The 14,467-nt window shown below is 49.7% G+C and overlaps 1 protein-coding gene across 5 annotated transcripts in view; it reads right to left on the bottom strand.

The window, feature by feature from the left end:
* Positions 1-14,467, bottom strand: part of gbf1 (golgi brefeldin A resistant guanine nucleotide exchange factor 1) — a 76,875-nt gene that overhangs the window by 1,943 nt on the left and 60,465 nt on the right. For 2 of the 5 annotated variants that reach the window (XM_034551442.1, XM_034551444.1), the window contains exons 20-39: positions 14,111-14,236; positions 12,329-12,411; positions 11,997-12,233; positions 11,701-11,794; positions 11,159-11,335; positions 10,971-11,035; positions 10,606-10,729; positions 10,381-10,452; positions 10,142-10,236; positions 9,902-10,055; positions 7,452-7,677; positions 7,114-7,271; positions 6,763-7,012; positions 3,974-4,194; positions 3,272-3,422; positions 2,602-2,732; positions 2,407-2,508; positions 1,790-1,903; positions 1,247-1,424; positions 980-1,150 (exon numbers count right to left, since the gene is read on the bottom strand). In XM_034551442.1, the coding sequence (XP_034407333.1) occupies positions 980-1,150; positions 1,247-1,424; positions 1,790-1,903; positions 2,407-2,508; positions 2,602-2,732; positions 3,272-3,422; positions 3,974-4,194; positions 6,763-7,012; positions 7,114-7,271; positions 7,452-7,677; positions 9,902-10,055; positions 10,142-10,236; positions 10,381-10,452; positions 10,606-10,729; positions 10,971-11,035; positions 11,159-11,335; positions 11,701-11,794; positions 11,997-12,233; positions 12,329-12,411; positions 14,111-14,236 (2,929 nt within the window). The other 3 variants (XM_034551445.1, XM_034551443.1, XM_034551446.1) reach the window with 3 other exon arrangements.

The following is a 14,467-nucleotide window of genomic DNA, read 5'->3' as shown; positions in this document are numbered from 1 at the left end:
TCAGCTGAGGAAGGGTTCTTCAAGGGTTCTTTAAGAACACAGGGTTCTTAAAGGGACAGGAGAACACCAGCGTCCAGCTGGGCTACCGTGAGGTCTGGGCTCACAGTTATAGTAGAACATTATTCATCCTAATCATCTTAAATGGAAAAGTGTCAGGGCCTCTTCTCCTCATTGATGTGGTTCATTTCATGGACGTTAAAGAACTCACATGAATATTAAATACACAAACAACCTCCACCAGGCTTCATGGAGCATCAGTGAGAAGGTTCCAGCGAGGGTTAAAGTGCGCTTGCCGCTGTATCCACTGTTGCCATGGATACGAACTCCAGGAAATAAGGAGACCCAGGCGGAGGGCAGGGTCTCTCAGAGACACAGACCTCCACACAGGTCCTAGTCTTTGTGCCTCTGGTCTGGATTAGCAGCACCGTGTTCAAATGAAGTCAGCAGAAGACACCTGAGGAGGTTCTGGCTCTGCCTCACGGTCACCAGGTCATGTGGGTGAGTCCTCCCACCAATGGATCCAGGTCTCTGTCCTGTATGTACCCCATACACAGACCTTTACCACCAGGATCCATCTTCATCAATATCTTTGTACTTGATCACATGTCTGAGGGGAACACTGAATACAACAGGCTCCGTATCAGCTCTGTGCAGCAGGAGTCCCACAGGCATGATGTCCCCGTCCCATGTGGGCATCAAGCCTGTGGGCATCAAGCCTGTGGGGATCAAGCCTGTGGGGATCAAGCCTGTGGGCATCAAACCTGTGGGGATCAAGCCTGTGGGCATCAAGCCTGTGGGGATCAAACCTGTGGGCATCAAACCTGTGGGCATCAAGCCTGTGGGCATCAAACCTGTGGGCATCAAGCCTGTGGGCATCAAACCTGTGGGCATCAAACCTGTGGGCATCAAGCCTGTGGGCATCAAACCTGTGGGCATCAAACCTGTGGCTTAACAGAGTGCTGGGATGTGGCATCGTTACCTGGCTGGGGCTCCAGGGGTGACGCTGGCCTGCTGGAGGTCCGGGTCTCTGCAGGGTTCACTGGGACTGGGGAGGGGGGCTGAGCAGGTGGTGGAGACGCCTGAGGGGATGAAGGCCGGCCTGCCGAGGGTGTCGGCTGCACGGGCTCTGCTGGAGGACTGGGCACCGGATCTAAAACAAAGAGGATTCACAAGAACATCCCGTGTCAAGTCCCCGGCGACACCACTACCCAGTATGCACATGTCGTCCCGGTCCTGCATGGAGTACCTGGGATGACCGTCTGCTTGAAGAGCTCCTCCCTCAGGTGGGGCAGGAAGCACACGATCCGCTCCCAGGTGATCTCCCACAGGTCCGAGTACCCCGTCCTGGAGTCGGCGCTGTGGAAGATGCCTGCTGTGTCCATCACCAGCAGCATGTTCTTCAGGGACTCAGGGATGGCCTCCAACTACACAACCCAAACCAGAGGCAGCACATCAGCGAGGTCATTCAATACCAGACCTGAAACCCCGGTAGATGTAGTCCTCCTTGTTCCAGGTCTGGTGGTCTTTACATGTCTGCATACAGCCCTGATTCCTCAGTAGCTTCTGACACCGTTGATGCATTAAACATCCATCTTTTGCTAAATTGACCACATGTTTCATTTTGTTTGATGCCAATCACTAAAGTTGAAGCGATATTTGCCATATTTCATGGTTTAAATTGACAGTAATACGCGTGTTAGGCGTTTAGGTGCATGTATAGATGTCAGATCCTTAAGGAGCGCCTCAACGAGGGTCTGAAGGCAACACTGAGAGGTCACACTCTCCTCACCAGTAGGTCACTGGACCCTGCGTGCATGTACTTGTCCATGAAATCCAGAATGGTGAGCCAGAGGGCAGCAAAGGTCGGCAGGGACAGCAGAGGAGACAGGTGCTGGAGGAAGACCTGGTGGGGGAACCGAGCACAGCTGTTTATGACTGTATGTTCATCATCGGACATGAGAGCTCTGGAGGATCTAGATTAGATAAACACTGAACTAACTGTAGCCACGGAGAATGATTTAAACTGATGCTTCAGTACCACTGAAGAAATGAAGAGTTCCTACACACACTCACTTTATTATTATCATTATCAATGTTCTCCTTCAGTACCACTACAACAGGTTACTGTATTAGTAATGTGTTACACCTGTTACAGGTACATCATCATCATGTTAATAGTTAACCCTTTCTTACAAGTACATTTGCATATATGTGTGTATTTCTCCTTTCCTCTATTCCCTCATGCGCAAATGAAAATCTGTATGTATCTTTTAATAAAACAAGTGTTATTGAACAAGAAGAAGGATATTTAGAAAAGCTAACACAAGCTGAATGTGTGTGTGACAGCTCATGAGTGTGTGTGTGTGTGTGTGTGTGAGACCGCTGAGGAGTGTGTCGTGTTTTAACCTTTGACAGCAGGGTGCAGGCTCTCATCCTGGTCTCCTCCATACCGCTCACATCGGCTGGGCTTATGTTGTCAAGCAGCTTAGTCAGCAGGGGGAAGAGCACCTGCACACACACACGCACGCACACACACAGGTTTATAATACCCAATGTCGTTAGCACGTTTCCGTCGCCCTGCTCTGTTCAATAGGTTCTGACCTTATTGAAGCACGACTCCCACTCGGTTGCATCCAGCGTCTGCAGATCGTGGACCAGCAGCGCCCTCTGGAGGTAGGTGAGGGCCTGCATGCGGACCTGACGCCTGGCATCGCAGCACAGCCAAGCGATGCCTGCAGCGGGCAAAACCACGAGACCGGCATGAGCTACGAGAACCGGCTACAAGCATATGGTGCACATTCATAATGCACACAGGTGTTAAAGGCAACAACAACAACGTGTACTAACATCTCACTCTACTTGGTTGAGCCACTCAGAAACATGAAATACCTGGAACACAAGTGAAATGTCCGGTGTGAGTTCGAAAGGTCTGACCTCTGATTAAAGGACCTCTTGCTCCACTATTAAGTGATGCAATGCGTGTGAAGTGTGGAGTCATTGAGGAGCTTCTGTGGTCTGATGTTGTGTCAACGTGGTTCCTGTATCTTCTGAAAGATATGTTTTTAACATCATCTCAAACAGGCACAATGTCCAGGCCTTTTGTCAAAATAAATTGAATGTATTCAAGTTTTCATATTGTTCGTTTTATCATACATTTGGAGAAATTATGATTGGATTTTTTTGTATTTCATCCGCAATAGAATTCCGTCCTTAAAAGTGAAAATGCATCACGGTCTCAGGGCCTCCTGTGCGTCGGGGCGGGCCGGCCTACCTTGCAGCAGTGGGCACCAGCAGCTGGTCCACAGAGTCTGAGAGTCGGCCTCGATCTTTCTTCCTGCGGCCTCCAGGTGGCGCTGCTCCTCTGCCCAGGAGCTGTAGATGCTGGCAGCCCGCGTGTGCAGAGTGTGCATGAGGTCCAACAGCTGCACACACACCAACACCAACGTTAACAAGAACAGGGTGTGTTGGAGAAGTCCAATACAAAAATATATAATATATAAAACTACAATGAGTGAGTTTCAGCATCGTTATTCTGAAAAGGAATATCACGTGACTGGGCATGCTGGGCTGAGTGTAAACAGGAAGTCGATTGGTGTGAGATGCGTTCTTAAATCCTATTAGTGAGGCCTGAATGTCGAGTGTAAGTGAAAACCGCAACAATATGAGGTTCAAAACACATGAAGTCAGTATCAACACTTTATATTATATACAATAGATGCTATAGGTGTAAAACTGTAAAAAGATGCAGAACTCCAGATCACTCTTCATCGTTGTTAGACGTCTGAGGCTCATTGTTATGCATCGTCTATGACGGTGAATATACATAGTGTTTAAAAATACAACCTTTAACACAGAGGATGAGTGCAATGTCGTGATGGACATGATTGTAAAATCTACCCTGCCACACAGGGGGAGGGGCCACGCGCTCCACTGGCTGTGTGGGTAGAAGGGTAAAGAGTGCCTTTGTACTTACATCCTGACTAACCTGTAATGACACCGTGTGGTAGCTGGCCGGCACACCCTCGTCCTCCTCCTCGTCGCTGTGGGAACGCGACAGACGCTGATTGGACGCCCGGCTGCCAGCTCGCCTGGTCCCGCCTCCAGCCTCCTTGTCCCGCCCCCCTGCCTTCTTTCTCATCCGGGACTTGGAGGAGTCGTACTTGTGGCTCTTCTTCTTGTCGTGGTTGCGGTAACCTGAGGAAGCAGAAACTAGATTTAGATAGAGGACTTATGCCTCAACAGGATTTGGAGGACCTTGTCCATGCATTTATCTTCAGGAGACTTGACTACTGTAACGGTGCGTTCACAGGTCTCTGTGAAAAGTCAGTCAGAAAGCTGCAGCTCGAGTCCTCACTAAGACCAGGAAAGTGGATCACATCACTCCAGTTCTGAGGTCTTTGCACTGACTTCCTGTCCAACAAAGAACTGGTTTCTAAAGCACCGAATGGTTTAGGGTCTAAATACATGTGTGATCTGCTGCTACCTTATGAACCATCCCGACCCCTCAGGTGGTCTGGGACGGGTCTACTTCCTGGTCCAAGAGTCAGAACTAAACATGGAGAAGCAGCGTTCAGGTCTTCTGCTCCACATATCTGGAACAAAGTCCCTGAAAGCTGCAGGTCTACTGAGACCCTCAGAGACCCTCAGAGACCATCAGCTCCTTTAAATCCAGCTTGAAGACTTTTCTGTTTGCTGCCTTTAATTGAACAGATTCAAGGATATCAACCAATCTCACTACTGTATTTTATTTCTTTAACTGCAACTTGTATTCTATTTCTTGCTTTTTGACTGTCTGAAATGTTTTAATGAATGTTCTTAATTGTGTGAATTGCCTTGTTGTTGAAATGTGCTACACAAATAAACTTGCCCTCTGTGCCTTCACGGTGACTACAATTGTTTCCTAAATGTAACAGAGTAGTTTTTTTCGTCTGAATTATCAAAAATCAGCGATAGCGATTGCAGACCAGAATCCATGGAGGGCGATGATAAATAAAAAGGATATTTGTTGTATCGTGATGGAGGACAATCCTCTGGAAGGGAATGCCCTGTTGTAAATGGTTTTAATGCCAGTGGGTGAAATAAACGTCTGTTTGGAGAACTCCAATATGCAGGTTGAAGTACTGCCATCCATTGGCCCCGCCCCCTACTGGCTCGGCCGTCATCAAGCCAACAGAGCTCGTCGTGAACTAATCACACCCACGATGGCCCGATCCTCAAAACAACCACAGAGCTTTGGGCCATTCCCAAAACTCCCCATTTACGTTGAAACCACCTTCAACAAAACAAAGTCAGACCACGAGCGCCCAATAGCGTAACGGCAGGTTTTCCACTTTCTATTGGTACCTCAAAGAGATTAGCGCCGCGCCTCCGCCCAGTGCTTTGATCGACCCATCGCTTTTGTTCGCCCGTGTAAAGCTCTGTTGACGGCATGTGTCCAATGGCCTGAAGCAGGAACTGAACAGGCCATCAGCAAGTGCACCGCAGCCATTCCTCAGGCTTAAAAGGGGAGGAAGAGGTTTTATGGGGGCAGATGACAAGGAGGTCAAAGTGCAGAGAGGAAGGAGAATGTAGGGCAGGACCCTGAGGGGCAGGCTGAAGCCACAGGGTCGCTACTGTAGTTGGATTCATAAAACAAGTCTTTCTCAAATAGTTGTTGGTGCGTTGGGCACGTGGACAGTGAGCCTTTACTCCCATTCAGAAGGGACACAACTAACCAAAATAATGAATTACAGACACGCCAGTTGTAACTTCCTGGAAATAAGTGGAAGATATACAAGGTGTGACACTAAGGGTTGGACCTATGCAACTGGGACGTGTCACAATCAAATCAAATCAACTCTGAATAGGAATGAAGGACATGATCATTATCATCATCATCATCATCATCATCATTATTATTATTATAATAAACGGGGCACTCTCCTGACTTCACACATCAGAATCAGTGACTGGTGTGTGTTGTTATCAGAGCTCGTCTTTGCTGACATAGCCGGCCTCAAGCAATGCATGTTAGTGCATGTGAGCATGCCTTTTAGTGCATGTGAGCGTGCCTTTTAGTGCTTTAGTGCATGTGAGCGTGCCTTTTAGTGCATGTGAGCGTGGCCCACTGGTGAGCTCACGGCCACAGCTCTCATACTGCGGTTACAGCTGATAACGGCGTACCGACAGCAACAGCGTCGTGGTGGAGTAGAGCCCAGCATACAGTTCCCCTTCAGGTAAACCTTCGCCGTACTCTGCACTGTTAGCACGGTTAGCCGTTAACACTGTTAGCTGTTAGCACTGGTAACACTGTTAGCTGTTAGCACTGTTAGCTTTTAACACTGGTAACACTGTAAGCACTGTTAGCTGTTATCACTGTAAGTACTGTTAGCACTGGTAACACTGTTAGCTGTTAGCACTGTTAGCTGTTAACACTGGTAACACTATAAGCACTGTTAGCTGTTATCACTGTAAGTACTGTTAGCACTGGTAACACTGTTAGCACTGTAAGTACTGTTAGCACTGGTAACACTGTTAGCACTGTAAGTACTGTTAGCTGTTATCACTGTAAGTAATGATAACTGTTAGCACTGTTAGCTGTTAGCACTGTTATCACTGTAAGTACTGTTAGCACTGTAAGTACTGTTAGCTGTTAGCTGTTATCACTGTTATCACTGTTAGCTGCGAGCCTTCAGCGTCAGCCTGTTGAGAGGCGTTCTCAGTGCATATCTACATTCGTTCAAATAGCTTCTATGAACTTCTAAATGCCCTTCGATGCCTCACCTCCGTTGAGGCTGGCCTCCACAAACACTCGGATGGCTCGGACACACAGCTCAAAGTTGTCCGGCGTGACGTGGGCGGCGTCGCGGACGATGAACGACAGCGTCTCGACACACTTGATGAGAGACTTGGTGTCGTGCTGGCCCAGGTCCTGACCCAGCGTCAGGCTGTACTGGTTGACCAGTGGGTTGTTCAACTGAGCTTTGGAGTTTACTGGAGGGGTCTTACTCATCTCAAGGTCATCTTTCCCAACCTGGACAACAGTTCAGAACACAGACACGCAAAGACGCATCAGAGTTTGATCAAACAGCCATGTGTGTGTGTGTGTGTGTGTGTGTGTGTGTGTGTGCTGACCACGAGCCATCCACTGCTTGCTACGTCCACATCTGTTGTGGAGCGAGGGATCCTGGTCTTGCTGTGCTCGGTGTAGATCTCCGAGTCAGACGTGTAGCCTCGGTCTAAACTCACTTCACTGACATGATGGGATGGCAGCTCGCTATCCGACAGGGCTCCTGGAAACACAAAGTACACACTTGTGGGTCAAAATCTGTTTTTGAAAAAAAGCCACCACAGCTTTTATGATTTTTGGGAAATTGCTGAACTGTTTGGCCGGGTTAGAACCCTCGGAGGACGACAGCGGTCACCAAAATCTAAATCAGTTCAGCCCGATGACGTGGAGAGAAATATTGCACCTGTGTCGTTGTCAGTGGAGGTGGAGGCGAGCTGGAAGGAGGCGGGCGGCTTCACTCCGGCTCCGATGCACTCCAGCAAGGAGAAGAGCGTGAACCAGTCGTCCGTGCTGTGGATGTTGGCTGCGTTGGTCTTCAGCAGCTCGTGGAGGCCAAAGGCCACCTCCCTGCTGACCCGGGACAGCACGGGAGGTTTCATCATCAGCAGGAGACGCAGGGAGAGGAGAACCTGAGGGCGTGCACGTTAAGAGAGGAGATCAGGAGAGGAGAACATGAGGGCGTGCACGTTAAGAGAGGAGATCAGGAGAGGAGAACATGAGGGTGTGCACGTTAAGAGAGGAGATCAGGAGAGGAGAACATGAGGGCGTGCACGTTAAGAGAGGAGATCAGGAGACTCAGGGAGAGGAGAACATGAGGGTGTGCACGTTAAGAGAGGAGATCAGGAGAGGAGAACATGAGGGCGTGCACGTTAAGAGAGGAGATCAGGAGAGGAGAACATGAGGGCGTGCACGTTAAGAGAGGAGATCAGGAGAGGAGAACATGAGGGTGTGCACGTTAAGAGAGGAGATCAGGAGAGGAGAACATGAGGGCGTGCACGTTAAGAGAGGAGATCAGGAGAGGAGAACATGAGGGCGTGCACGTTAAGAGAGGAGATCAGGAGAGGAGAACATGAGGGTGTGCACGTTAAGAGAGGAGATCAGGAGAGGAGAACATGAGGGCGTGCACGTTAAGAGAGGAGATCAGGAGAGGAGAACATGAGGGTGTGCACGTTAAGAGAGGAGATCAGGAGAGGAGAACATGAGGGTGTGCACGTTAAGAGAGGAGATCAGGAGAGGAGAACATGAGGGCGTGCACGTTAAGAGAGGAGATCAGGAGAGGAGAACATGAGGGTGTGCACGTTAAGAGAGGAGATCAGGAGAGGAGAACATGAGGGTGTGCACGTTAAGAGAGGAGATCAGGAGAGGAGAACATGAGGGTGTGCACGTTAAGAGAGGAGATCAGGAGAGGAGAACATGAGGGCGTGCACGTTAAGAGAGGAGATCAGGAGAGGAGAACATGAGGGTGTGCACGTTAAGAGAGGAGATCAGGAGAGGAGAACATGAGGGCGTGCACGTTAAGAGAGGAGATCAGGAGAGGAGAACATGAGGGCGTGCACGTTAAGAGAGGAGATCAGGAGAGGAGAACATGAGGGCGTGCACGTTAAGAGAGGAGATCAGGAGAGGAGAACATGAGGGTGTGCACGTTAAGAGAGGAGATCAGGAGAGGAGAACATGAGGGCGTGCACGTTAAGAGAGGAGATCAGGAGAGGAGAACATGAGGCCGTGCACGTTAACAGAAGGTCAAATATCTATATGTTGGATATTCCTTCTCCTCGACAGCTCTTTCTTTCTTTATGACTCAAACATGACAAGTCCAAATGTATTTGTAGATCCCCACTTGTATAATCAGTGAATTTGACTTTTATATTGTAATTCAAACCCTACAAAACATAAACACAGTGCGGAGCTGCAGAGCAGATGAAGGCCCTAAATGTAGGTCACCCTCCTGCTACGAGGTCAGGTCAGCACTAGATTACCTTCTTATGGGCACACAACGCGCACAATGGAAGAGATGTCGTGATATCGGCTCAGACTGCGTTCTCTGGAACAGCAGGGCGGATACAAAACATCAACAGCTGGGTTATCCAGAGCGATCCAGAGCACCTCAGAGTGGGTCACCGACGTTATCATGACAACGTGACTCTCGACCCCCTCACTCAAGGTAACGTTAGCTCAACGACCCCGGTGACAACCCCACTGTGTCTCTTTTACGCTCGTTGCGTCACTAAAGTCGTTCTGCTGGAAGAAAAGGACGCATATCGATCTTCCTGTCAACAAAACCAGCCGTGTGTTGAGTCTGGGTGCTCCAGTGAGAGTTCGTGGCAGCAGGACGATCTACGATTTATTGAGAGTGTGTGTGTGTGTGTGTGTGTGTGTTCGGGGGGTAATGGAACATGAGCAACAGTGTGGCTGTTGAGTGAAGTCTTGAAGAATGGATATATTGAGTTGGTACTGTTGCTGGTCTTCAGAGGGCAGAATACTCATAACACATAACTGAACAGTGACGACCTGAGGAAACGGGCTGCTGTGTGAGCACCAACAAGCACCACGACGCTACGGCCAAATACCACACACCATAATGACCTCAAGGGAAGGTGTGACGGTTCATCAATCTGAGTGCTTTGAAAGCGGCGTTGTGTGAACGGCTCCGTCCTGAGACTCACCCATTGGCTAGCTTAACGAACATCGAGGTCAGAGCAGTGCTCCTGACCAATAGCAGCGCAGGAGGCGGGGACAAGTCAGTGCACATGCTTGCTGAGACCGTCTGCTGACCTGAGATGACTATCGCAGCCTAGTAACGTCACACCTACTACTGCAGTGTGTGTGTGTGTGTGTGTGTGTGTGTGTGTGTACCTGAGAGCTGATGTCTTCTCGCCGTAGCAGGCGGATTGCGAGCCGAAGGAGTCCCACCACAGCCCTCTCCACCAGGAAGCAGCTCTCGTTGGGGTGGACACAAAGATGGCAGAGATGGTCTCGCACCGTCTGCCACACACACGACACACGGTCTCTACACACACACACACACACACACAGTTAATCAGACAGCACCTGGGCTCGGCTGTGAAGGCATTGTTGACCGAGTCCTCTTCTTACCGGTTCTCCAGAATGATACGCAGCAGCATCTCCAGGCAGAAGGCAGCATCCTCTTCATCATAGGTCTCTTCATCCGGGGTGACTGATATCAGGGCCTGGACGGGAGAGTCTGGTTGGCTTTTGTTGTCTTTATGACGTAACCACGCTGCGAATGCCATTTATCCATACTGGCCTGAACTAAACGCAATACAAGAGCTCCAGACACGTTGAAATAAATGTTGTAAAGAAGTGTTAAAAACCTTCATCAGCTCCTGTAGAGACTCCAGCTGGAGGAATTTACTCTCCGTGATCAGCTTCTCTGGGTCACATTGCTACAAGGAGAGACAGACATGTCAGTGGTGACAGTGAAAACCACCTGCAGGGTGATGTCACTGTGCACATAATGCACGACATCTTTACAGTCTGAGTTGTGCACGTTGTGTCAGAATGTGTATTAAACGTCGTCGGTGTTTCCTGAGCCGTACCTTGATGCAGAGGATGGCCGCCTGCTTGGCCTCCTGGTTTTCCGTGGACGGTCCTCTGAGTCCCGACTGCTCGGCTCCGCTCAGCGTCAGCCAGTTAACGAAACTCAACACCGCCGACTCCCCGCTGGCAGAGGACACGTTTAGGGTTTAGGACCTTTCGGTCAGGACGGGTTTTTTAAAATACATTTTTCTTATTATAGAAAGCTGGTCTTTTCAATCTCAAAATTAAAGAGTACTTCATGAAAATAGGAAAAATGAACATGGCTGGAGTGATGACCTGCACACACAGCACTGTAGCTATATTACTATCATACTGTGATACCCTGTCGGCTTCTCATGTAAACACATGAGCAGATGAGACGTACCGATTAGAAGGCGTCTCCACTCTTTGAAGAGAAATCTTCCCATTGGGCTCCACGAAGTCTTCCACCTGAGGCAACAAGCACAGCGTTTGAGCAGCGGCCAGCAGATGGCAGCGCAGCACGGAGGATGCCGCCTCAGTATCTGCAGGTTATCACAAAGCACTGGCAGAGGGGAAGAAAAGAGTCCTGACCTCCACCATGGCTTTGGGCAGGAGCTCGGCCCGGAACAGCTGGAGCATGGCGTCCATGATGTTCTTCCAGCCCTCCCTCAGGATGTTGCCGTGCCGATGGGCGAGGTCAAACACCGTCTTGGCCGCGGTCTGCGCTTTATTATTGCTGCCAAACACTGTAGGAAGGTTTTCCACAGACTGCACAGGGAGAGGACACAGCAACACAGAGATAGAGAGATATATATATATATACACTTTATATGCAGTAACTAATACAGGTTTAGTTTCCATTGTTACTTTGTCCCTGTAAGGAGCACTTGGCTTCTCCAGCTGGAAGATGTTTTGTTGCACCAGCATTTGACAAACTAAATAAAAAAGGCACGGATTCTAAATTGCAAGCAACATTTGATAAATTCATTAAAATATTTAAATAATGTCACATTCGCTGTCCCAGTTTAACTACACATAGACAACACATCAGGATGTCACCATAAATGATAATCAAAGCATTTATTGTTCAGGGATCCCGTCTTAAAATAACATGCTGTCTCTGAGGGCCTCACCTCACTGCTCAGAGTGGTGAACTTGCAGAGGGAGATGATCAAGTTGTCAAAGACATCACTGAAGCCATAGTGAGCTGCTATCATGGCGCACTTCCTGCAAAGACAGAAACAGTGAAAACCCCGCTCAGCATCTGTGGACGATGGAGCTGCTGCTCGAGGTTCAGAGCGTCGCCCACGGACACTTGGGAAAGCGGAGCAGGAGGAGCTGGGGAGCAGACCGCTCCGCATGAGTCTTTGTAGTCCTCATTCAAAGCGTCTCCCTGCTCCACCACTTCAGCTCCGGACTCTTTTCATACCTGAAGCCGGTGATGGCCTTCTGGATGATGTTGTCGTCCAGGCTCTTGTCGAAGACGTAGGAGAGGGCGGCGATGGTGGGTCCCCAGGTCATGGTGAACAGGTCGTGGTCGTAGCTGCCGGGTGGCAGGTGGAGGAAAACCCCTTCGGGCGTGGCGCCGCGGTGGAGCAGCACGCTCCAGACGTAGTTATCCTTCACCAACCCGGACTGCTCGTCTGGCATCACGATCTCCTCGTTCCTGCAGAGGACCGACGGCTCAAAGTCAATCACTGGAGTCATTTATTCAGTTCAAAGATCTCCAATAAGAAGGAACATCTTTGGGATTCAGCTTACTTGATAGCGTTGTAGAGATCCTCCAACATGTCCTGGTCAAAGTCTTTATTTCCATTCACTCCCTTCAGATTTTTCTTGAATTGCTATTTAAAGAAAGCACAAAGATGGTGCGGTGAGTTGTGGAATAATCTGCTTTATTTCTCCGGCATAAACTTTATTCAGACGCCTCGCACTGGTCCTGGGAGACAAATGGTCACCATCAACATGTCAGTCCATCTCAACACGGGAGCTCAGCTCAGACACCCAAGCCTCTGGCATCCGGTGCTTCGTTAACTGAGCATCCAGCAACCAACAATTAAAAGGGCTTTGTGTGGAAACACACTCGCCGTGTGTCACTTAATACGCTTTAGCCGCAGCTCTAGGAAAACAGGGATTAGAGCCAAGAGCCTCCTGTAAATAAACAGGAGCGCCCGGTGATGACTGACGACCTCGAGGCGAGTCGGGGTTTGTCCTCCTGGCAGGTAAGAGGAGAGGAAACGGGAGCTCCTCTGCAGGGACGCAGAGAAATAAACACCGGCAGAGGCCACCGAGGATCAGAGCTATTTCCATCCGTGGCGCTCGTACAGGACCAGAGACTCACTCTCTCCCTCCCGGAGCAGCTGCTGCAGCGCTGTGTTTTATGGACAAAGTGAAGTTTATGGACTGACCTCACCTGTACCTCACTGAGCACATGTCATCTCACTGTCAGATCCTCGGGAACAGGATCTGATTTACAGTGACGCTGGGCATACTTTTCCCATTTTTAAAAATAACCCCGCTGCCGACACATGCCGCGGTGAATGCGACGCATTGCGCGCTGCTAAGTAACTGCGGGCGCTCGGCGCCACTTTTTATTGGCCCTCTCCAAACTATTGTGTGGAAGCCTCTCCCTGTTGTCTGAGCCCGGAGGTCAGTGAGCCTTCTTCATCAAGCCACGAGTGACCTTTGAGGAATGCGTCGGGATCATTTAAACGCCGCACGGCAAGCAGCTGTAAGACGAGGTGTGACTCCGACTCGAGGAAGAGCAATGCCGCAAAGGAGGAGAGCGAGCGCTTGCTATTGTTGGTCGGTGAGAGCGGCCCACCCACAAACCGCTCACAGGCCGCGCCAGAGGCTCTGTTTAGTCTTCAGCCGCTGTCAATCAAAGACAGAGAAAACAGAGACAGCGGATGAAGAGCGGACCCCTCCCCCTCCTGCTGAGGATGAGTCCTCCTCTCAGGCTGAACACCGCTGCCTCCAGCTGTTGGCCTTCTGAGCAGAGGAATGTCCCACCATCAGACACAGAGGCGTGCCCGGTGAGAGCGGAAACACGTCGCACGTTTGATTCCTTTACTGAAGTTAACCTGTTCGAGACAAAAGGTGCAGTTTGGTTTGCCCTCCTTAGTTTATAGGTGCGCGCCAGAAAATAACGTAATCGTGGCCGGAGGCAAAGCTCGGTCGTGCACGTTGGAACTTTTGAGACAAAAAAAAAGAAGATAAAACACGCCTAAAAAAAATCTTCATTTGAGTCAATATTTTGCAGCAAAATCAAATAGTTTACAGGATGTTCTGCAATTTGTTTCTTTATCATACATTTAGTGCTGAACTTGTGGAACTTGTACAAAGACAATAAAGTAGTTTATGAATATGAGTTCACAGATAATTAGTGGAGGTCGCTTTATGGCGCTTTAGGTCTCTGGGTTACACGCCGTTGTCTTTTCGATTCTTCACAGTTCATTCTGGTTGAGCGCCCTCTGGTGTTTCGGATGTCAACCGGTGTGTGTGTGTGTGTGTGTGTGTGTGTGTGAGAGAAAGATCACTCACCTCGATGGTCATGGGGATGTTCTGCTTGCGGACATTGTGGTTGTGCTGGTCAGTGTTCAGCATTATGACGGCGTAGGCCAAGGCGAAGCCGGCGTCGTTGGTCACGAAGGGAGAGCCGTTCACTTTCTACACACACACACACACACACACACACACACACGCACACACACACGCGGGATGAGCAGTGGGCGACATGCTTCCCCGTCTACACACAGTCTCACCTCGCTGCTGACGTCATCACAGTGGAAAAGTCATTTACACTCATCGACTCTCTGGAGGCCGCCGTGTGTGTGTGTGTGTGTGTGTGTGTGTGCGTGGTCGGCCGAAGAAAAGGACATTACCAGAAATAGTTTCCGA

The sequence above is a fragment of the Cyclopterus lumpus genome, chromosome 15 (assembly GCF_009769545.1).
Source record: "Cyclopterus lumpus isolate fCycLum1 chromosome 15, fCycLum1.pri, whole genome shotgun sequence".
In the NCBI taxonomy this organism is placed as follows: domain Eukaryota; kingdom Metazoa; phylum Chordata; class Actinopteri; order Perciformes; family Cyclopteridae; genus Cyclopterus; species Cyclopterus lumpus.
This window is presented reverse-complemented; position numbering and strand designations above follow the sequence as displayed.